Here is a 22,612-nt window from a genome sequence, read left to right as displayed (position 1 = left end):
TGGATGTTTCCCAGAGATGGGTTGCGGCTGGAAGGGCATCCGGTGCGTAAAAACTTGCTGGATAAGTTGGTGGTTCAATCCACTGTGGCGACCCGGATTAATAAAGGGACTAAGCAGACATTAAATGAATGAGTGTTGCACGATATAACATCACAGACAAAGCTGCAGTTATTCACTGTAAATGACTACCAACATCATTTCAGAAAGCAGCCTTGCATTCGAAGCTCTTGGGAACATCCATTTATTTCATTTACAAATTATGAAACAAAAAATGCAATTGACCCTGAAATGCACGAGGCGAGTTCATCCTGCGAAATTCTGAAACGGTTGTGCAAGAAGGCAGTCCTGCATTAAGAGGGCAGCTCACCCAAAAACAGAAATTCTGTCATCATTTACTTGTTTCAAACTTTTAAGAGAGTCTTTTCTTATGCTAAACACAAAAGAAGAAGGTTCGAAGTATGCTGGAGATCTGTAACTATTGATTTCCATAGTATTTGTTTTTACTAAGGAAGTCAATGGTTACAGGTTTTCAGCATTCTTCAAAATATCTTCTTGTGTTCAATAAAGCAAAATTAGTTTGATGGAGAGTAAAACTCTGTCTTTGTTCACTCATTCTTCACTAATTTCAAAACTCTAAATGTATTTTCTTAGGCTAAACTCAAAATAAGATATTTTGAAGAATACCATAAACCTGTAACCATTGACTTCAATAGTATTTGTTTTTACTATGGAAGTCAGTGGTTACAGGTTTTCAGCATTCTTCAAAATATTTTTATAAGCAGATAGTTTGAGGAATGCTGGAAACCTGTAACCATTGACCTCAATATTATTAGTTATGCAAGTCAATGGTTACAGTTTCTTCAATATCTTCTTGTGTTTAACAGAAAAAAAATAATTATAAAGGTTTGAGGGAGAGTAAAAATCCTGACATGGTTGACTTGACGTGTTTCAGACATTATTTATGAGTGTCTTTTCTTATGCTAAACACACTTTGAAAGTTGAAGAATGTTACAAAAATGTTACAGCTTTTCAGCATTCCTCAAAATATTTTTAAAAGATAGTTTGAAGAATGCTGGAAACCAGTAACCAATCACTTCAATCGTATTTGTTTTTACTATGGAAGTCAATGGTTACAGGTTTTCAGCATTCTTCAAAATATCTTCTTGTGTGTTCAAGAAAAGCATGAAAATTATTAAGGTTTGAGGGAAAGTAAATTACTTTCTTTTTTTACTCATCCTAATTTCAAATCTTTATGAGTGTCTTTTCTAATGCTAAACACAAAATAAGATAGTTTGAAGAATGCTGGAAACCTGTAACCATTGACTTCAATTGTATCAGTTTTTAACTGTGTAAGTCAACGGCTACCAGTTTTCAGGTTTGAGGGACAGTGAAATCTCTGACATTGTTTACTCGTCCTTGTTTCAAACCTTCATGAGTGTCCTTTCTTATGCTAAACACAAAAGAAGATAGTTTGAAGAATGACAGAAATCTGTAACCATAGAATTCCATTGAATATGTTTTTACTAGGGAAGTCAATGGTTACAGGTTTTCAGCATTTTTCAAAATATTTTATAAGATAGTTTGAAGAATACTGAAAACCTGTAACCATTAACTTTAATAGTATTAATTTTTATGGAAGTCAATGGTTACAGGCTTTCAGCATTCTTCAAATCTTCTCCTTTGTTCAACAAAAATAAAGGAACTTATAAAGGTTTGAGGGAGAGTACAAATTCTGTCATTGTTTACTTGTCCTTCACTTGTTTCAAATCTTTATTTGTGTCTTTTATTATGCTTAACACAAAAGAAGATAGTTTGAAGAATGGCAAAAACTTGTAACCATTGACTTCCATAGTATTGGTTTTTACTATGCAAGTCAATGGTTACATGTTTTCAGCATTCTTCAAAATATCTTCTTGTGTGTTCAATGGAAGAAAGAGATTTATAAAGGTTTGAGAGTAAAAATGTAAAAAAAAAAAAAAAAAACAAGTAGAAACCTGTAACCATTGACTTCAACAGTATTTGTTTTTACTATGGAAATCAATGGTTACAGGTTTTCAGCATTCTTCAAAGTATCTTCTTGTGTTTTCAATGGAAGAAAGATTCATAAAGGTGTGAGAGTAAAAATGTAAAAAAACAAAAACAAACAAAAAAAAACAAGTAGAAACCTGTAACCATTGACTTTAATAGTATTTGTTTTTACTATGGAAGTCAATGGTTACAGGTTTTTAGCATTCTTCAAAATATCTTCTTGTGTTTTCAATGGAAGAAAGAGATTTATAAAGGTTTGAGAGTAAAAATGTAAAAAAAAAAAAAACAAGTAGAAACCTGTAACCATTGACTTCAATAGTATTTGTTTTTACTATGGAAATCAATGGTTACAGGTTTTCAGCATTCTTCAAAGTATCTTTTTTTGTGATCAACAGAATAAAAGAACTTATAAAGGTTTGAGAAAGAGTAAAAATTGTCATTGTCTACCCATTATTTACTTGTTAAACATAAAAGAAGTTAGTTTGAAGAAAGCTAAAAACCTGTAACCATTGACTTCAATAGTATTTGTTTTTCATGTAAGCCAATGGTTAGAGTTTTTCAGCATTCTTCAAAGTATTTTCTATTCAACAGAATAAAAAGAGCTCATAAGAGTTTGAAGTAGAGTAAATAGAGAGTACATTTTCACATTTAGGGGTGAACTTTCCACTTTAAGCTCTATTCTTCTATGCATCTGTTAGTCTGGCAACAAACACAGCGCGCTTTAATATGGATTAAAAATAAATCATCACACAGAGGCGCTTTCATTTGGTTTGAGTCACCAAAAACATTCCCATCCATGGCCTGGCACAGTCCCAGCATCTGAACAACGCCGTCGCATAAACATACAAAACAAATCAACAATTACACTGTACATCATACAAAACAGAAATGTACAAACCCAAAACATACAAAAAGACGGCAGGGCGAGTCGAGTTCAGATAGAGACATTGTGCTCTCAGCGCGTGTCCGTTGGTTTGTTCTCTGTGTATGTGTGTGTCTGAATGTGTGCGTGGGTGCATGTGTGTGCTGATGAGGAGTTGCTTGTTCATGAAATTGACTCCTCTACCTGACCAGGTGAAAGGTCAGCCAGTACATGAAGACAGGCTGAGCTGCAGCGATGGCCATGGTCAGGTACATCCGCAGCTGGTTTTTGGTTCCTCTCACTAAGCGTCCCTCTGCCGCCGCTTCAGAGAGGATCTTTAACCGCAGCGTACGAATCTGAAACCAAAAACACACGAGCATCAGGGGCCTGTACTGCCAAGCTGGATTAGCTGTTAGTTTCAGTGCATAACATCACTTTCTATTCCAGTTTAAGGAACAGCAAATATAAGTTGACTTCTAGTTAATCGTTTGGTATCAGAAGTGGCTCTCTAAAGGCCTCTAGGTTTTGCTTATTTGAGCACAATAAAATCTCATCATGTCTTGATTATTAATGATTACATTAGGACAGTAAGCTCTGACTCTGCTCATCACTGAACAGAAATAATGTCCAGTATAGAATATAAAGTCCTGCTGCAGTGGAGACAGAATGAATATTGTGTCTGACTCCATCATGAGCTTGGAGGACTGCATCTATACATCTCTGACATGACTCAAATCACTGATTAATAAAGTCATCTGGAACGGCAAAGTCAAATACATGTTATGTGTTTCCTCAATTTATTTAACAACAACACAAAAATATACATCTTATTTTAAGTAGTGAGTTTTTCTTTGTGTTGTAGATGCCTCTGTTGTGGTTCTCTTCTCTCCGCCTCTTTCCTCTGTCTCTCCGACAGGTTTCATGGGCTGTTTCTCAATATGCGTTCTTCAGCATTCTCGTGTCCTCGTGTAACGTCACTATCAGCTCCCAATGTTTAGTTCCAACTCAGGATACTTGATATTTTTCACTATGGAAGTCAATGGTTACAGGTTTTCAGCATTTTTCTAAATATTTTATAAGATAGTTTGAAGAATACTGGAAACCTGTAACCATTGACTTCCATAGTATTAGTTTTATAGTATGGGAGTCAATGGCTACAGTTTTTCAGCATTCTTTAAATCTGCTTGTGTGTTCAACAAAATAAAGGAATTTAGGTTTGAGGAAAGGTTTGAGGGAGAGTACAAATTCTGTCATTGCTTACTTGTTTCAAATCTTCATGAGTGTCTTTTATTTTGCTTAACACAAAGGAAGATAGTTTAAAGAATGGCAGAAACCTGTAACTATTGACTTTCATAGTATTTGTTTTTACTATGGAAGTCAATGGTTACAGGTTTTAAGCATTTTTCTAAATATTCTATAAGATAGTTTAAAGAATACTGGAAACCTGTAACCGTTGACTTCAATAGTATTAGTTTTATGAAGTCAATGGTTACAGGTTTTCAGCATTTTTCAAAATATTTTTAAGAAGAATACTAGAAACCTGTAAGTATTGTTTTCAATTGTATTTGTTTTTATGGAAGTCAATGGTTACAGGTTTTCAGCATTCTTCAAAATATTTTTAAGATAGTTTGAAGAATACTGAAAACCTGTACCCATTGACTTCAATAGTATTAGTTTTTATGGAAGTCAATGGTTACAGGTTTTCACCATTCTTCAAAATATCTTCTTGTGTGTTCAATGGAAGAAATAGATTTATAAAGGTTTGAGGTAGATTACAAATGTGAAAAAAAGTAGAAACCTGTAACCATTGACTTCAATAGTATTTGTTTTTACTATGGAAGTCAAATCTTCTCCTTTGTTCAACAAAAATAAAGGAACTTATAAAGGTTTGAGGGAGAGTACAAATTCTGTCATTGTTTACTAGTCCTTCACTTGTTTCAAATCTTCATGAGTGTCTTTTATTATGCTTAACACAAAGGAAGATAGTGTAAAGAATGGCAGAAACCTGTAACAATTGACTTCAATAGTATTTGTTTTTACTATAGAAGTTAATGGTTACAGGTTTTCAGCATTCTTCAAAATATTTTATACGATAGTTTAAAGAATACTGGAAACCTGTAACCGTTGACTTCAATAGTATTAGTTTTTATGGAAGTCAATGGTTACAGATTTTCAGCATTCTTCAAAATATCTTCTCGTGTGTTCAATGCAAGTAATAGATTTATAAAGGTTTGAGAGAGAGTAAAAAAAAAAAATTAGAAACCTGTAACCATCGACTTCAAGGTTTTTTTTAATCTCTGCTTTGAGGTTAAATGTCAAATACATTCAACTTTACGTTATTTCTTTGGTCAGACGCCTTTGTTGTTGTTTTTCCTTTTGAACGGGAGATGAGACTCAGGGCTCCTCATTAATTTAGAGGTGTCCTAATTATTTTACTTTAATATTATTTATTGTTACGGGTCTGGCTTCTGTGTGGAGCCATGCAAAGTTCCATAACGTAACAGCAAAGAAAGCGTTCTTGCAGGACTCCCAGAGTTCATCAAGAGTCTTTGTGTTCATCTTCAACGCCTCCTCCATCATCTTACCCCAGACATGCTCAATAATGTTCATGTCTGGTGACTGGGCTGGCCAATCCTGGAGCAGCTTGACCTTCTCTGCTTTCAGGAGCTTTGATGTGGAGGCTGAAGTATGAGAATGAGCGCTATCCTGCTGGAGAATTGTCCCTCTCCTGTGGTTTGTAATGTAATGGGCAGCACAAATCACTTGATACCTCAGACTGTTGATGTTGATCCACTCTGCAGATCTCTCGCACTGAATGGAACCCCAAACCATGATTTCTCCTTCACCAAACTTGACTGATTTCTGTAAGAATCTAAAGTCCATGCTGGTTTTCTGCAGTATTTGTGATGATAAGAAGGCAGTTCAACAGTTGATGTATTGGAAAATTGGCATTTGTGTGAGACTCATCACATCAGAAAGGCTTGAATAAACTCACAAATACAACAAATAAACGTACTTGGTGTTTTTGACTGATGACCTGTATTTCAGCTTCATCTGTCACTGACTGCTGTTTATCTGACGTAACGCATGATAAGAAACACACGCACGTGGGAACAGTGGGTGGGGAGAAGCAGCTCATTTGCATTTAAAGCCACGGGCTACAAAAACAGCTACACTGTACTCAGACACCAAAACTGGCACATTCTGGAGGCTATAATAAATAATCTGATAGGTGTTTTGAGCTGAAACTTTATAGACAAAGACCGGAGACACCAAAGGCTTATCTTACATCTTGTAAAAGAGATAAAACAGGTGGCCTTTACACAGAAACAGCATGCATTTAAGAAATGTCAAACGTGAACATGATTATGAATGTATAATTTTGCATACAACAGTGTACGATGTCATTTCTCGATACGCACCGTGAAGACAAAAATGGAGGCGCAGAACCACAGCAGAGCGAGGTAATATCCCGTCCGTCCAAACAGAAGTCCTGCAACCACTCCCACAATCATCCTGAGGAAACACACACACACACATTTCACAGCTGCTTATTCCAATGAAAGCATGCATTATATGCAGATTAGCTTTCCCCAGGTGTTTGATTGACAGGTGATCTGACCAATCACAATGCAGATATTACAAACCATACCCAGTGGAGTAAAAGTTGCTCAAAAAGACAGATGGCAGGAGTCCAGACAGGCTGGGGAACACGCTAAATTCATGTCTCGTGTCATAAAAATACTTTTCAGAGAGTTTATGAAGACACAAACGTCATAAGTGCACGATGTTTGACTTTAGGTCACAAAACCAGAATGTTTTCCTGTTATTGTGAGTGCAAGCACATTCAGTTTCAAACAACGGCTTGGTCTTATCTGAGTGACCTAACATGACGCTGTATTTTATCATCTTTCCGTTGTGAGCGTGTTTATTGAACCCGTTAAACCTTACATCTGCAAGTCTGCTTTTAATATTGATATCTGAGGAAGTGCTCGTCATTCAGAATCAGCAGGTCATCTCCAGTCACTTTCACATCCTGATGTTTTAAATATCATTCGCAGACTTTTTGGTCACTTCTGCCTGAAATCAGCAAGTCATTTTACCAGAAATGATTCTGCATTTCTCTGGAGATACAGTAGTAAAGGAGATGTGGAAATTCATGACAAGTTGCTGAAATTAATAATAGAAGAAAAGAAAATAAGGCGTTTATGGACTATTTGTTTTTACAACCTTTAAAAATACAGATGTTGACATTCAATTTAATTTAGATTGGCAATTAATATGTTTAATGACCTGAGTGCTGGCCCCAAAGAAACGCTAGTGGTCTAAGAAAAAAAATAAAAATAAAAAATAAATAAATAAATAAATAAATAAATAAATATATATATATATATATATATATATATATATATATATATATATATATATATATATAATATATGTATATTAATTATTTATATATATATATATATATATATATATATATATATATATATATAATATATGTATATTAATTATTTATATATATATATATATATATATATATATATATATATATATATATATATATATAAATTAATTTATATATTAAATATATTTCATAAAAAATATTTTATATATATATATAAAATATATGTATATTAATTATTTATATAAAATAATTTATATATTAAATATATTTCATTAAAAAAAAAAAAAAAAAAAATATATATATATATATATATATATATATATATATATATATATATATATATATATATATATATATATTAATGCAATATATTTAATATATAAATTAATTTCTTTAGATCTGAAATTTCAATTAAATAATAAAATAACAAATATTTGACGAAGGTAAACACAATAGCATAAAAGAAGTAAACATATTAATTATGTTTTTATGCATTTTAATAACTAAATATATAAAATAATGCAATAAAACATTATTATATATAATACATATGTATATTTATATAATATAATGCATGTTTATTTAATTTAATGCACACAAAAAATAAATAATTATTAAAAATCACTATATATGATACAGTAAATAAATTCATTCTGGAATTTTGATTTAAAATAAACTAATAAATATAAAATTAAACTTTTAAATACAAAAACATTAAAGTAATGAAATGTGTAAATAAATATGGTCCTACAACAAGTAGAAAATAATTTCACATTTTATTTGTTAGAAACTAAATATTTTGGAGCCTTTTATAATAACAATTTTTCACAGTTTAGATAAAAATATGTACATGTTGTTGTACAAGAAACGATGGGGTTGCTCTGTAAATAGTATCATAAAAGCAGTTCTTTTGCTGAAGGATGAGGATAGATGAGGCCTGTACATTTAAAAGGCTGAAAGAAAACCCTGTTAATTATTATACCTGGTATGAGGACAAATAACCGAGTTAAAAGTGTAACCATTATTAACGAAACATTCCTCAGTGATGTATTAATAATGTCATGCATTTGTTTTCACTAAGAGTTGAAATGAACACTTTCAGTAATACTTTGGTTGAAATAACAAATCACATACTATTAGCTTATTACCCGTCTAATATTAAGATATTTCTGTTTATAAGTGTTTAGAAAGTATGATCTTATTCTAAATAAATTAAAATAAAGTGTGACCTTTTTATTAAAACCTTTTAGTTTTATTGTAATTACTCTAAATAAAAACTATTAAATGACTATAATCAAGCATATAAGACAATTGAGAGTGCTGCCGATAGCACCACCTAGTGTCCAAAATACGTATAAAATCAGACAGGATGTAGACATTAGTGTAAAAATAATTATATACCGGGAAGCCTATGCAAACCCTGTCTTACCCAACATATTTGTATCCAGAAAAGGCCACCAGGTCGATGGTGGTGAGGTCGGTGTTAACCGTCACCAGGTAAAGACTGAGAAGGACAGCTAAAACCTCAATAATGAGCCACACCAATGCTGAGCTGGCCTGAATGCCCAGAATTTCAGGAGAAAACCTGGAAAAGAGAAGCGAAAGCCAAGAAATGAGGAACAAATACTTTATTATGACTATTAACAAGCACAAAAACTTGGGTCAAGACAATCGCAGGAAGTCCTGTTTGACGTCTCAGCAGTTTCCCATTTCCCTCTGAAACTCGGGAAATCCTTAAAACGCTGTCCTCCTGAGAAAACCGCTTACAAAACACTCAAGTTTATATGAAAAATAAAACATCATACAGTTTTTGATCATTTGAACTGGGAGTGATGGCTATGATGTTGCAAGTAATGTTTCCTGATGTGTTTTTGGGGTATTTAATACCTATTTAACAGCATCAATTATGTAATAATGTAAATTAGTATATAATGGTTAGAATATGGTGTTGCTTCATTTGTTCTTTCATTTTAGTCCCTTTATTAATCTGGGGTCGACACAGAGGAATGAACCGCCAACTTATCCAGCATACATTTTACACAGCGGATGCCCTTCCAGCTGCAACTTATCACTGGGAAACATCCATACACACTCATTCATACTCACACACCATGGTCAATTTTGGCTTACCCGATTCCCCTATGCAAGTCTGTGGGGGAAACCGGAGCACCCGGAGCAAACCCACGCCAACACGGGAAGAACATGCAAACCACACAGAAATGCCAACTGACCCAGCCGAGGCTCGAACCCAGCCGAGGCTCAAGCCGAGGCTTGCTATGAAGTGATCGTGCAACCCACTGCGCCACCGCATCACCCCATGTTGTCACAATGTGCGTTATAATATTATTGTGTTAAAATGTTTAAAGGTGTAATACGATTTTACATACATTTTAGACAGTAATAAATTTGTTTAAAGATAATAACAACAACAACAACAAAAAAAAGAACCAACAAAACACAATATGATAATTATATTTAATTATATATTAAATTTCTATTGTTATTTTATTTTAATATTAAGGGAACATTTCAATTTTACTTTATTCAGGGTATATTTATAAAGGGTTAATAATGGTGTGTTTATAAATAATAATAATAATAATAATAATAATAATAATAATAATAATAACAAAAACAAGAATAATTACAACAAAAATTATATTTAATAAACTATTTAATTTATATTATTATTTGATTTTAATGTTATTAAGAAAAAATTGCAATATTATTGCATTAAAAATATTAAAAGGATTAATAATAGTCATTATGTGTTTATAGATAAAAGTCCTAATAATAATAATAATAGTAGAAGACATTTAATTATTCATAATATTTTTTGTGGGACATTCTCTATAATAATAAGGTAATACTGTAAATATTTCAGTAATTTAGTGTATGTTGAAAGCACTGTGGTATTAGCATCTGATGCTATCACTGAACTACACAGTATTTAATATCTATTTAGTAGCAGCTATTTTGTAGTATTTAATTATGGTAATTAATAATATTAGAACTATTTATTATGTTGCTAAAATGTGTGTTACAATATTATTGTATTAAAATGTTCAAAATGATAATGATATTTTAAATATATTTTTAGACAACGTTATTAATATTATTTAATAATTGTGTTAATAATCTTTTTATTTATATTTTATTGTAATATTATTAATGGAACATTTTAATATTATTGTATTAAAATGTTTTAATTATGTTTATGGACAACAATAATAACAATAATAATAATAATTTCTGACATATTAGTAGGACATTCTTTATAGTATTACTTATCTTGTCATATGGTAAAAACAGTAAATATTACAGTAATTCAGTATATGTTGAAAGCATTGTAATATTACCATCTGATACCATCTCTGAACCACACCGTATTTAACAGCTATTTAGTAGCAGTTATTTAGTAGTATTTAATTATGGTAATTAATAAATAGATATAATTTTATTAATGTTGCAAAAATGCATTTAACAATGTTATTAATATTATTTATTAATATTAATAATATATTTATTTATATTTTATCATAATTTTATTAATGGAACATATTAATATTATTGTATTAAAATGTCTTAATTATTATTTGTTTATGAATAATAATACAAATAATAATAATATTATTAATAATAATAATAATAGCGATGCTGTTGTGCAGTAGGTAGTGCTGTCACCTCCAGCAAAAAGGTGCCTGGTTCGAGCTTTGGCTGGGTCAGTTGGTGTTTCTGTGTGGAGTTTGCATGTTCTCTCCGTCCACGTGACTTTCCTCCGGGTGCTCCGGTTTCCCCCACAGTCCAAAGACATGCGGTACAGGTGAATTGGGTAGGCTAAATTGTCCATAGTGTATAAGTGTGAATGAGTGTGTGGATGTTTCCCAGAGATGGGTTGCAGTGGGAAGGGCATCCGCGGGCAGATTCTGTAAGAAACAGTTTTGTTTAACAGATAAAGCCAGACAGATAAACAGTGGATTCTCTGAGCTCTGCTAATGTGTGACGGGAAGTAAAAGTGGAGGAGGTTTTTCTCCTAAAGGAATTTTCTGAATTCTTGTAAACCGGCTGAAGGGCAAGTCTTAAGAACAACACTGATAACACATAAAATAACCCAAACATCAGAGCGAAGAATTCAGTCATTATCAGCCAGACCACACAGAGACATGACATTCCCAAGCAGTTTTCTCAGAATCCAATTAAACTCTTACCGGTTCTGTGTGCCCAGAGCCAGGCCTGCAACCAGGACATATGTAATGAATCCCATCACTGCCAATGAGAACACAGCAAAAATAAACAGACGCATGTCAATCAAAATATATTCATGCACGTTACTGTAAAGTCATACCAGTTTAATTATTGACTTATAAAGCACAAATAAACACAATGATTGAGCACTGTGCTGCAGAAGTAAAAGAACTATAATACAGGTCACACAATGCACTTTAAAAATAAACAAACAATAAAAAGACAGAGAGCATGTTTTTATAATGTTTATTTACAGTGTAGCTATTCATTTAAATATGGACTGATATTAATTATTTACATGTACTTATACAATACATGGATTGTGTGTAGAATTTTGAGGAAATAAATTAATTTAATCCATTTTAGAATAAGGCTGTAACCTAAACAAACATGGAAAAAGTGAAGCGCTATCAACACTTTCCGGATGTAAACACACGCTTTTATTTTAAACACAATAAATCTTTTGACAGCACCACTAAAAATCTAAAGGTTTGGAGCCGTACCTGGAATATAGAGGTCAGGGGCGTTGATATCGAAGCGTGGAGCGACTGGTGTGTCCTGCTGATAGTTCACCTCCCAGTTCTGCACCATAAACAAACATTCAGAAGTTAAAACACGATTATCTCTTTACACCGCCAAAATAACACACGCTGGACATCTTCCACACAACAAATCTCTCAATCTCCAAAGGTTAAAATAAGGACATTTAGTCAAAGTCTATATAATTTGAGTAATCCAGCATATTTAGTCACAGTATCAGCCTTCAAATCTCTTATTTTGGATTTTCAGAAAGTAAATGAAGTTTGGAAAAACACGAGTCAGCAATGACAAATCTCTTTGTGAAGTTTATTTATAAACAAATTTGGAGAGGATCACATGCTTATGATTGTTCACAGCTGTTCCAACTTTAGCTAATGACTAATTATCCTTTCAGACGATCCTTAACTCACTATGAATAATCAGACTTTTCTCATCTCAATATCTTCGTCTTGAAGAAACCCCCCCACCCATTTCTACTTTCCCTTCTTTCAAACGGGCGACACGGTGGCCAGTGATTAGCACTGTTGTCTTACAGTAAGAATGCCCCTGGTTTAATTCCCTTCCAAACCAGGCGACATTTCTGTGTGGAGTTTAGCTCGTTCTCCCTGTGATAGCATGGGTTTTCCTCCGGTTTCCTCCCACAGTTCAAACACAAGCACCCTAAACAATTAATCCAAAATATTTTAGCCAAACTCTGAGTACACCTTCAGCATCCATATCTGACACTTAGCTACAATAAGCAGGAGGGGGAGTCAGCGAGATCTACCTGAGCTCAAACTCCCCTCTCGCCTTGCAATGGGAGGGAGCCCAGGGCTCGAGGATCTTATAAACTCAGGGCTCTCTCCAGGAACAGCACGCCAAACTAGCTTTATTATCAACCATCAGCTAAGTGTGAACTCTTGAAATATAGTTTACCCCCTTAGAAAAAATTCAAATACACTTTCAAACTAGTCTGAACCGGTAACCGTTAATACCCATAGATTTTTTTTTCCTACAATGGAAGTCAATGGTTACCGATTAACAACATTCTTCAAAATATCTAATAAATTCTTCAGAAATATAATATTCATATTATGTTTAAAATAGTTCAGCCATCATCAAATTTCAATTCAAACTAATATACTTTAATTCTGTGGAAAATAACATGCAATGTATATGATGAAATATGTCCAGTTCACAACTAATTATACTACTTGCATAAGTGTGGTGAGCTTACATCATGCATGTAGGGAAAAACCAGCAATCCGAGTTTCTTTCCAACATATACAGTGTCTACTGCAAAGTAGTACTTCAGCTTAGAGATGGGGATGAAACGGTCCAGCTGTAGACCAAAAAGAGAGACACTTTGCTTTATAATCAGATACAAAATAATATCGGGGTTCATAGAAACACATAATGCACTCAGAATTAATCCTGCGGCTCTGTAAGGAGAAACAAAACACTTCTTGTTTCGACACATCACATGCTATCAGCAGCACACAGACATCTTCATTTGTAGTTGACAGAAGAAATAATTTATTAATAATAATAGATTCGCTTTATAATAATTGGACACTTTTCAACTGTGCATAATATCAACACAGTAGCTGCATTAAATCTACCTTTTTATCACTGTTTATTTTAATCCATTAAAAACATCTACTGAGACTTTATTGTATTTTAAAGTGTTAACTTTTGCACTTTATAATCCTTTTTGCAATTGAATTTGGTTTACACAATCAATATTAATGTTAATATTAATTAATATTAATTTAATATCAACAACAAAGTATTACTTTAAGTATTTGTGTAAATGTTTAATTTGCAGCTTAATTCAATATCATGATAATACCACATACTGATAGAAAAGCTTCAGCAATTCATCACAACAAGAAAATTTAGTAAGACTTTAGTTTAAGTATCAACTCACACCATTTACTTCAAGCTTATTACCAGCCTATTATTAAGATATTAACTGTTTATTAGCACTTATAACATATGATCCTACTTTACATCCCTAATCCTACCCTACTAACTCTTAATAAGCAGTTAATTAGTAGTTTATTGAGCTAAAAGTCTTAGTTAATGGTTTGGTAATAGCATGAATTGTACATTAAAAGCAAGTGTGACCAAAACATACGTTCTTATCCATCATCTCTTTGCCGTGGGATGCCAGACTGCTGCCGTAGGCCATGGCGAGGTTTGACATGGGGTCCGAGAGCAGGTTCTGTCCTGAAAACACATCGGGGCTTTTTCCGACCCTGCCGGGCTCTTGTTTGTTCACTCCGGAACTGGTGTCATCAAATAACTGTGTGGGGTCACTGGGCTCCATCGCGGACCCTCGCATCCTGACCTGCGGCACTGAAATACAGAGAATCACATTAAACTCAAGCAATGTTGTACTGTTTGTTGTTGGCTATGCTGTCCTCTCCTGCTGAAATTGTTGTTGTTGTTGTTTTTACCCTCCTTCTTCTACTTGTGTCTTACTGATTACCTGTATTTTGTGTTATTATGCTTTGCTTCTTTTTTTTAGGTGTGACTTTTTAACATTCTGTCAAGGGTCTACAGATGAAAAACAGCCATTCTTAGCTAAGTCTGGTACATTTTACAATAAGGTTGGTTACTGTGCATTGACCCTGTGAACAAATAAACTAAACTGAACTAAATGAGCATTATTTTAACAACTGACCGCCAAAAAAAAAAAAAAAAAAACTTTTTTGTCTTGCTTCTTGAACATTCTTGAAGAATTTTCTAGAAAAGCTAAACATATTGTCTTGCTTAAAAAAAAAAAGTCAAAATTAAGTGAGTTTTTACTTACAAGAAGCTAAATAATCTGCTAATGGGGTAAGCTAAATAATCTAGTTTTCACTTTGAATGCTCATCTACTTAGAATATAATTATTATGCAACTCATTTCAATGTTTTTTATTAATCTACAAGATTATTTTGATTAATCTACAAGATTATATATATATACACATACACACACACACACACACACATATATATATAAATATATATATATATATATATAGACATACATACATACAATACATACATACATACATACATACATACATACATGCATGCATGCATACATACATACATACATACATGTATATATATATTCTACTGAATGTGAGCAAACAAACAAATAAAAGATGAGGATTGAGGCAATATTTTATATTCGCACATGCAGACTTTCTCATTATTAATATAATTTCAGAAAAGTATTCTTTGCAAATTCTAAATAGGGAAATTATAATGGCATGTAGACATGGTCAAGACAATCTGCTGCTGTTCAAAGCGAGCATCAGAATGGGGAAGAAAGAGGATTTAAGTGACTTTGAACGTGGCATGGTTGGTGCTGCCAGATGTGCCAGTTTTTCAGAAACTGCTGATCTACTGGGATTTTCACGCACAACCATCTTTAGGATCTACAAAGAATGCTCCGACAAAGAGAAAATATCCAGCGAGCGGCAGTTCTGTGGGCGCAAATGCCTTGTTGATGAGGCCAGAGGTCAGAGGAGAATGGCCAGACTGGTTCCAGCTGATAGAAAGGCAACAGTGACTCAAATAAGCACTCGCTACAACCGAGCTCTGCAGAAGAGCATCTCTGAACACACAACACGTCCAACCTTGAGGCGGATGGGCTACAGCAGCAGAAGAGCACACCGGGTGCCGCTCCTGTCAGCTAAGAACAGGAAACTGAGGCTACAATTCACACAGACTCACCAAAACTGGACAATAGAAGATTGGAGAAACGTTGCTGCTCTGATGAGTCTCCATTTCTGCTGACGCATTCAGATGCTCGGGTCACAATTTGGCCTCAACAACATGAAAGCATGGATCATCCTGCCTTGTATCAGCGGTTCAGGCTGGTGGTGGTGGTGTAATGGTGTGGGGGAGATTGTCTTGGCACACTTTGGGTCCATTAGTACCAATTGAGCATCAACGCCACAGCCTACCTGAGTATTGCTGCTGACCATGTCCATCCCTTTATGAGCACAGTGTCTCCATCTTCTGATGGCTGCTTCCAGCAGGATAACACACCATGTCATAAAGCGTGAATCATCTCAGACTGGTATCTTGAACATGACAATGAGTTCACTGTACTCAAATGGCCTCCACAGTCGGCAGAGCTCAATCCAATAGAGCAGCTTTGGGATGTGGTGGAACGGGAGATTGGCATCATGGATGTGCAGCCGACAAATCTGCAGCAACTGTGTGATGCTATCATGACAATATGGAGCAAAATCTCTGAGGAATATTTCCAGTAGCTTGATGAATCTATGCCATAAAGGATTAAGGCAGTTCTGAAGGCAAAAAGTGTCCCACACAGGTCCTAGTAAGTGGCCGGTGAGAGTATATATAGTCGTCAGTGTTCTAAAATTAACGAACGTGCAGATATAAAACCAACTTTGCCTCAATTAAAATAAACACATTATGAGATGAATTCTAACATGTCAGAATAAGGAGAACACACGCTTATTTAACAAAACAACACGAATACAAGTGTTCAGATATTCTCTAGACGTGTCTATGACGCTTAACATTCAGTGACAGCAGCTTGTTTATTCGCTGACAGAAAGAAACTGAACGCCTCTGAATCACAACGTTCACGTACGTAACTTACGCTGTCTGAACCCACTCTGATTCGGGTACTCCATCATCTCTCCCCTCAATGATATACGTTGTTAAATAGTTACGAGACACATATATAAATATTTATCAACACATTTAGACTTGTAACCGACAAGCTGCCGGTGTAGAGAAACTAAAATTAGCAGCGGCAGGAAAACTCGGGCGGATCAGAGAGCGTCGCACTGATATTTCTTCCGGGTCACGCACACGGATCCGCTCACGATTGGACAGCGTAACGTAAAGCGTCTGGAAAGCTTTGAAGTTTTATATAATATTACGTTTACAACATTTTATATTGGTCGACTATTTATTTATTTGTTTTTAAAGAATATATTTGAGTCACATGTTTCCGTTTTATTGCAGCCTTCTATAAACTTTTATTTAGTATTTCTTGCTAATCATAGTTGTATATAAAATGCATTTTTGTTCCATTTATGGATAAAATAAACAAACGGATTATGTCACCAATTACTGGAATAGTTAATTATGAAGTGGACTTCTACGGAAAACGCACATATATACACACCACACCATATTCACCATAATCATTGTTAAAGAAACGTTATTTTAATAATAAATAAAACTGTTTAATACGTTATAATTGCTAGCTAACATTATTATTTATTATTATTACATAGGATTGATAGGTTTGTGTTTTAGCGATTTATTTATAAACGTTACACATCACAGTCTGTGATTGGACTAGACTAAACAGCGCTGAGAAAAGTAACAAACACCACGTGATTTATTCGAGACAACTCTGCGCCTTCTCGTCTCTTTAAAAAGTATAGACCAGTTACATTTCTGAATAATTAGCTGAACAAAGTAATACATCTCTTAGATTAGAACAAAATTATTAGATTACATTACAGAAACCTCTTAGATGTTAAAAAATATCGTCAATTCAGTGATGACTACTTTTCATTTTGTGGTGAACAACCCCGATTGACCAAACACACGCGTGATTGGGCTAGCCCGAGCAGCGCAAAGAAAAGTAACAGGCACCCAATGATGATGTGATCGATTTGCGTAGGGAGGCTGAGAGAGTGCCTCGATGTGTGGTAAGATTTTACAGTTTGTACACAAGTATTATCTCGATTTATCTGAATATAAGCACCACATAAAAAGATTGCAAACAATTTTATTTACACTTTACAATATAACAAAGAATGTCCAGCATTTGTTTAAGAAAGACAATCATTTGGAATTAGAAATGTATATGTGCAACAGAATGCAATATTTACATGCCAATAACCTGAATCATTTGCAAAAGATTCAATGGGAAAGACTTGACCTCGTGATTGCTAAATGAATATACTTAATTTATAAGGATACAGAAATCATTCATTCATTTTCCTTCGGCTAAGTTCCTTTATTTATCAGGGGTTGCCACAGCAGCATGAACCACCAACTATTTCAGCATATGTTTTACACAGTGGATGCGCTTCCAGCTGCAACCCAGTACTGGGATACACTACGAGCAATTTAGTTCAATTCCCCTATAGCGCATATGTTTAGACTGTAGGGGAAACCGGAGTTAACCCACGCCAACACGGGGAGAACATGCAAACTCCACACAGAAATGCCAACTGACCCAGCCGGGAATCAAACCAGCGACCTTCTTGCTGAGCCACTGTGTAAATCAGGGATGTCCATAGTCAGTCCTGGAGGGCTGGTGTCCTGCTGATCTTAGCTCCATCTTCCTTCAACACACCTGCCTGGAAGTTTCTAGTATACCTAGTAAGAGCTGGATTAGCTGGTTCAGGTGTGCTTGATTAGGGTTGGAGCTAAACTCTCCAGGACACCGGCCCTCCAGGACCGAGTGTGGACACCCCTGGTGTAAATTAAAACATCTTAATAATAATTGTATCTTGGTTGTGTGAGATGGTCAACAACTCACAGCAGTGTAAACAGTGCACGATTCATGAGAAAAGGGTTGTTGTTGTTTTTAAATGATTGTTTGGTTGATTGGTTTTACAAGTGAATCATATTTTTACAGTTTAGCTTTGTATATAATAGTCTACATTCAAAAACACAGACTCTTATATGGTTGTGATGGGGCATTTCTTCCTAATTTCCCATAATTTGATAACGCACTACCTGACTAGAGTCTTGTCGTGGATCCCAGTTGTAAGAGCAACAAATAATAACTTGACTCTAGTTGATCATTTAGGCTGATTTATGTTGATCTGCATCACAAATACTGCAGAAGACCTACTGGAACCAGCATGGACACAAGATTCTCACAGAAATCAGTCAAGTTTGGTGAAGGAAACATCATGGTTTGGGGTCTACATTCAGTATGGGGGCGTGCGAGAGATCTGCAACATCAACAGCCTGAGGTATCAAGACATCTGTGCTGCCCATTACATTACAAACCACAGGAGAGGGACAATTCTCCAGCAGGATAGCGCTCCTTCTCATACTTCAGCCTCCACATCAAAGCTCCTGAAAGCAGAGAAGGTCAAGCTGCTCCAGGATTGGCCAGCCCAGTCACCAGACATGAACATTATTGAGCATGTCTGGGGTAAGATGAAGGAGGAGGCGTTGAAGATGAACACAAAGACTCTTGATGAACTCTGGGATGAACTCTCGCTTTCTTTGCCGTTCCAGATGACTTTATTAATCAGTGATGTGAGTCATGTCAGAGATGTATGGATGCAGTCCTCCAAGCTCATGATGGAGTCAGACACAATATTCATTCTGTCTCCACTGCAGCAGGACTTTATATTCTATACTGGACATTATTTCTGTTCAGTGATGAGCAAAGTCAGAGCTTACTGTCCTAATGCAATCATTAATAATCAAGGCATGATCATATTTTATTGTGCTCATATAAGCAAAATCTAGAGGCCTTTACCTTTCATAGAGACACTTCTGATACCAAATGATCAACTAGAAGTCAACTTATTTGTTGTTCTTAAACATGGATGCTTTTGTCAGGAAGTGTAGGTCATCATTTTATAATATATTCAAACAGTTTCCAGTGGCTGACCATTGGTTTAGTTTTGTTGTGAAAACCTGGCAACCCTCCATCACAACCTGCATCTGCTCAACGCTAGTAATGTTTCCACCTAAAGGCTGAAAACAAGACGCTTTTTGCTCGTCTAGAAAATGCGTATTGATGCAAGAATTTGTAGATATTTAAACAAGAAACAAGACAAAATCTCATAAATCTGCATGGAAACTCATCACCACCCATTCACTCAACTGCATGTTCATAGTGTCCACACACCACCCCGACGTCCTCATCGTGAGAGCAGTTGTTTTTGCCCAGTTTGGAGTGTTTGCAGTGCAGTAAAGTGCGTTCTGTTCCTTCACACTCCACATCGTCCAGCATAATCCTGACGCCGAGACCCCCAGCCCCGAATTCGGCTCTTTTGGCCACTCGTACAGCCACCGGAAAGCCCATCTGCCTGCAGACCACCGCCGCCGCCTGGATGTTAAACAAGTCGTCGCACACCGTCCCCCATTCCCCACGCACAAATATCTCCACCCGCCCGCGATCTTTCCGTAAATCTGCGCTGACTATTCTCACCGTCCCGGCCCGAGGACGCCCCCGCCGGTCTCCTCTCCTCCTGGGTTTGCCCCGTCCTCGTTTGGTTGGTCTGCTGGTTTGGGTTTTTGCGGTGGTTCTGGGAGCTGTGGTCCAGTATGTTGGTCGGGCTGTGGTCGGGGATGGAGGTTTTGTGTGGTGGACTCGGGGTCGGACGGTGGGCGCTGGAGGAGTCCTGCGGGTGGTTGTTGTTGTTTGGGGACGAGAGGTTGTGCTGGGTTTTGTGGGTTTTGGTTTGGGTGCGATTGTTGTGGAGGGTTTTTTGTTGATCACAAACTCTGCGGAACAAAGTAAAGAGATTGTGTCTAACAACAGGCAGAATAAGGCATTTGCTTTTTAATTAGAGATTTAGCAAAATCTCCAATTAAAAAAAAAGCAAAACTGATCCCACTTTGGTCAACTTTTTTCTTACAGTAATATTTTTACTCATTCATTCATTTTCCTTAGGCTTAGTCTCTTTATTAATCTAGTGTCGCCACAGCGGAATGAACCGCCAACTTATCCAGCAAATGTTTTACGCAGCGGATGCCCTTCCAGCTGCAACCCAACACTGGGAAACACGCATACACTCTTATTCAAACACACACATACATTACGGCCAATTTAGACTAATCAATTCCCCTACAGCGCATGTGTTTGGACTGTGAACTGACCCAGCCGGGACTCGAACTATCATTCTTCTTGCTGTGAGGCGACCCACTGCGCCACCATGACGCCCTGATTTTTAGTTCATTATCTATTTATTTGTGTAAAAAAAAGCATCCCAAATGCATCCGCTGTGTAAAACATGTTCTGGATAAGTTGGCGGTTCATTCCGCTGTGGCGACCACTGATTAATTAAGGGACTAAGCCTAAGGAAAATGAATGAATATAAAATTATCTTGGGTGGATGTGATTCACTACACACTGAGTGTGCCATGAGAACATCCCCTTCGTACATCATCAAAACTGGAATTTTAAATAATAGCAGACCTAATTAAAGTCATTAAACAATTATAAATGATTTATAATCTAGCTATCTAGCTAAACATACACAAATAACGGATTCTTTTGTATATTAATGTCTCTCGTTTGTCATCGCGGTTTGATGATTTGGGTCATGTGATTCATATTTCACTCTTCCAAATGTCCATTAATCTAGTGTCGCCACAGCGGAATGAACCGCCAACTTACCCAGGAAATGTTTTACGCAGCGGATGCCCTTCCAGCTGCAACCCAACACTGGGAAACACGCATACACTCTTATTCAAACACACACATACATTACAACCAATTTAGCCTAATCAATTCCCCTACAGCGCATGTGTTTGGACTGTGAACTGACCCAGCCGGGACTCGAACCATCATTCTTCTTGCTGTGAGGTGACTGTGCTACCCACTGCGCCCCCATGACGCCCTGATTTTAAGTTCATTATCTATTTATTTGTGTAAAAAAAGCATCCCAAAAGCATCCGCTGGATAAGTTGGCGGTTCATTCCGCTGTGGTGACCCCTGATTAATAAAGGGACTAAGCCTAAGAAAAATGAATGAATATGTGAATGAATGTGGTTCACTACACTGTGTGTGCCATGAGAACATCCCCTTCGTACATTATCAAAACTGGAATTTTAAATAATAGCAGACCTAATTAAAGTCATTAAACAATTATAAATGATTTATAATCTAGCTATCTAGCTAAAAATACACAAATAACAGATTCTTTTGTATATTAATGTCTCTCGTTTGTCATCGCGGTTTGATGATTTGGGTCATGTGATTCATATTTCACTCTTCTGAATGTCCATTAATCTAGTGTCGCCACCGCGGAATGAACCGCCAACTTATCCAGCAAATGTTTTACGCAGCGGATGCCCTTCCAGCTGCAACCCAACACTGGGAAACACACATACACTCTTATTCAAACACACACATACATTACAGCCCATTTAGCCTAATCAATTCCCCTACAGCGCATGTGTTTGGACTGTGAACTGACCCAGCCGGGACTCGAAGGGTCTAATCGATGCACCCTGATTTTCACAGTGCATTGTGGGACTTTTGTGCGCACAAACCTTCCACTGGAAGAACTTTGTAATTCAGACAGTACTTAAAAATGGCGGATGCCTTGATCAGTGCACTGACTAGTGAACAAGGGTGCTGATTGAGACGCCCCCAGCGATTCTCTTACCTTCTTTGGGACTGAAGTGAATCAGCTTGCCCTTTATGTTGACTGGACTAGGCTTGAAGCTGCATTTTCCCGGAGGAGCCCTCCTAAATGATCAAGAAAATGTCCAGCTGTTCATTTCACAGATGCTGAAATCAAAGTAAACTTGCTCATCATGCTAGAAGCGTACATTTATGACAACATT

General features: G+C 35.9%; 2 protein-coding genes across 25 annotated transcripts in view; both read right to left on the bottom strand.

Moving 5' to 3' along the window:
• Positions 1 to 225: 225 nt before the first annotated feature.
• Positions 226 to 16,933, bottom strand: yif1b (Yip1 interacting factor homolog B (S. cerevisiae)). Of its 10 annotated transcripts, none has more exons than XR_015514262.1 (9): positions 16,692 to 16,881; positions 14,206 to 14,426; positions 13,303 to 13,407; positions 12,050 to 12,128; positions 11,510 to 11,567; positions 8,731 to 8,886; positions 6,313 to 6,406; positions 2,166 to 3,246; positions 226 to 1,994 (listed from the first exon to the last, which is right to left on the bottom strand). XR_015514262.1 is itself a non-coding variant. In XM_087291914.1 (8 exons), the coding sequence occupies exons 1-8, from the start codon at positions 16,735 to 16,737 to the stop codon at positions 3,091 to 3,093; spliced, it is 906 nt and encodes a 301-aa protein (XP_087148040.1). In that variant the 5' UTR covers positions 16,738 to 16,881; the 3' UTR covers positions 226 to 3,090.
• Positions 16,934 to 17,833: 900 nt separating this feature from the next.
• si:ch211-136a13.1 overlaps positions 17,834 to 22,612 on the bottom strand; it is a 31,367-nt gene continuing 26,588 nt past the window's right edge. For 10 of the 15 annotated variants that reach the window (XM_087293529.1, XM_087293528.1, XM_087293531.1 and 7 more), the window contains 2 exons: positions 22,432 to 22,514; positions 17,834 to 20,542 (listed from right to left, as the gene is read on the bottom strand). In XM_087293529.1, coding sequence (XP_087149655.1) covers positions 19,911 to 20,542; positions 22,432 to 22,514 — 715 coding nt within the window. In that variant the 3' untranslated portion in view covers positions 17,834 to 19,910. The remainder of the gene's footprint in view (positions 20,543 to 22,431; positions 22,515 to 22,612) is intronic. The other 5 variants (XR_015515293.1, XR_015515294.1, XR_015515295.1 and 2 more) reach the window with 2 other exon arrangements.

This window comes from Danio rerio, chromosome 18 (genome assembly GCF_052040795.2).
Source record: "Danio rerio strain M-AB ecotype USA chromosome 18, GRCz13ab, whole genome shotgun sequence".
In the NCBI taxonomy this organism is placed as follows: Eukaryota; Metazoa; Chordata; class Actinopteri; order Cypriniformes; family Danionidae; genus Danio; species Danio rerio.
Note: the sequence above shows the minus strand (reverse complement) of the source record. Positions and strands in the feature narration are given on the sequence as shown.

Bases quoted from the DNA above. Each gene is read 5' to 3' on its own strand.
- yif1b (XM_087291914.1), bottom strand. From the start codon at position 16,737: ATGATGGAGTACCCGAATCAGAGTGGGTTCAGACAGC. The intron at 11,568-12,049 runs GTACGGCTCCAA...TCTCATTGGCAG, and splicing joins CCCTGACCTCTATATTCCAG to TGATGGGATTCATTACATAT. The intron at 6,407-8,730 runs GTAAGACAGGGT...GTGTTTCCTCAG, and splicing joins TCTGGATACAAATATGTTGG to GATGATTGTGGGAGTGGTTG.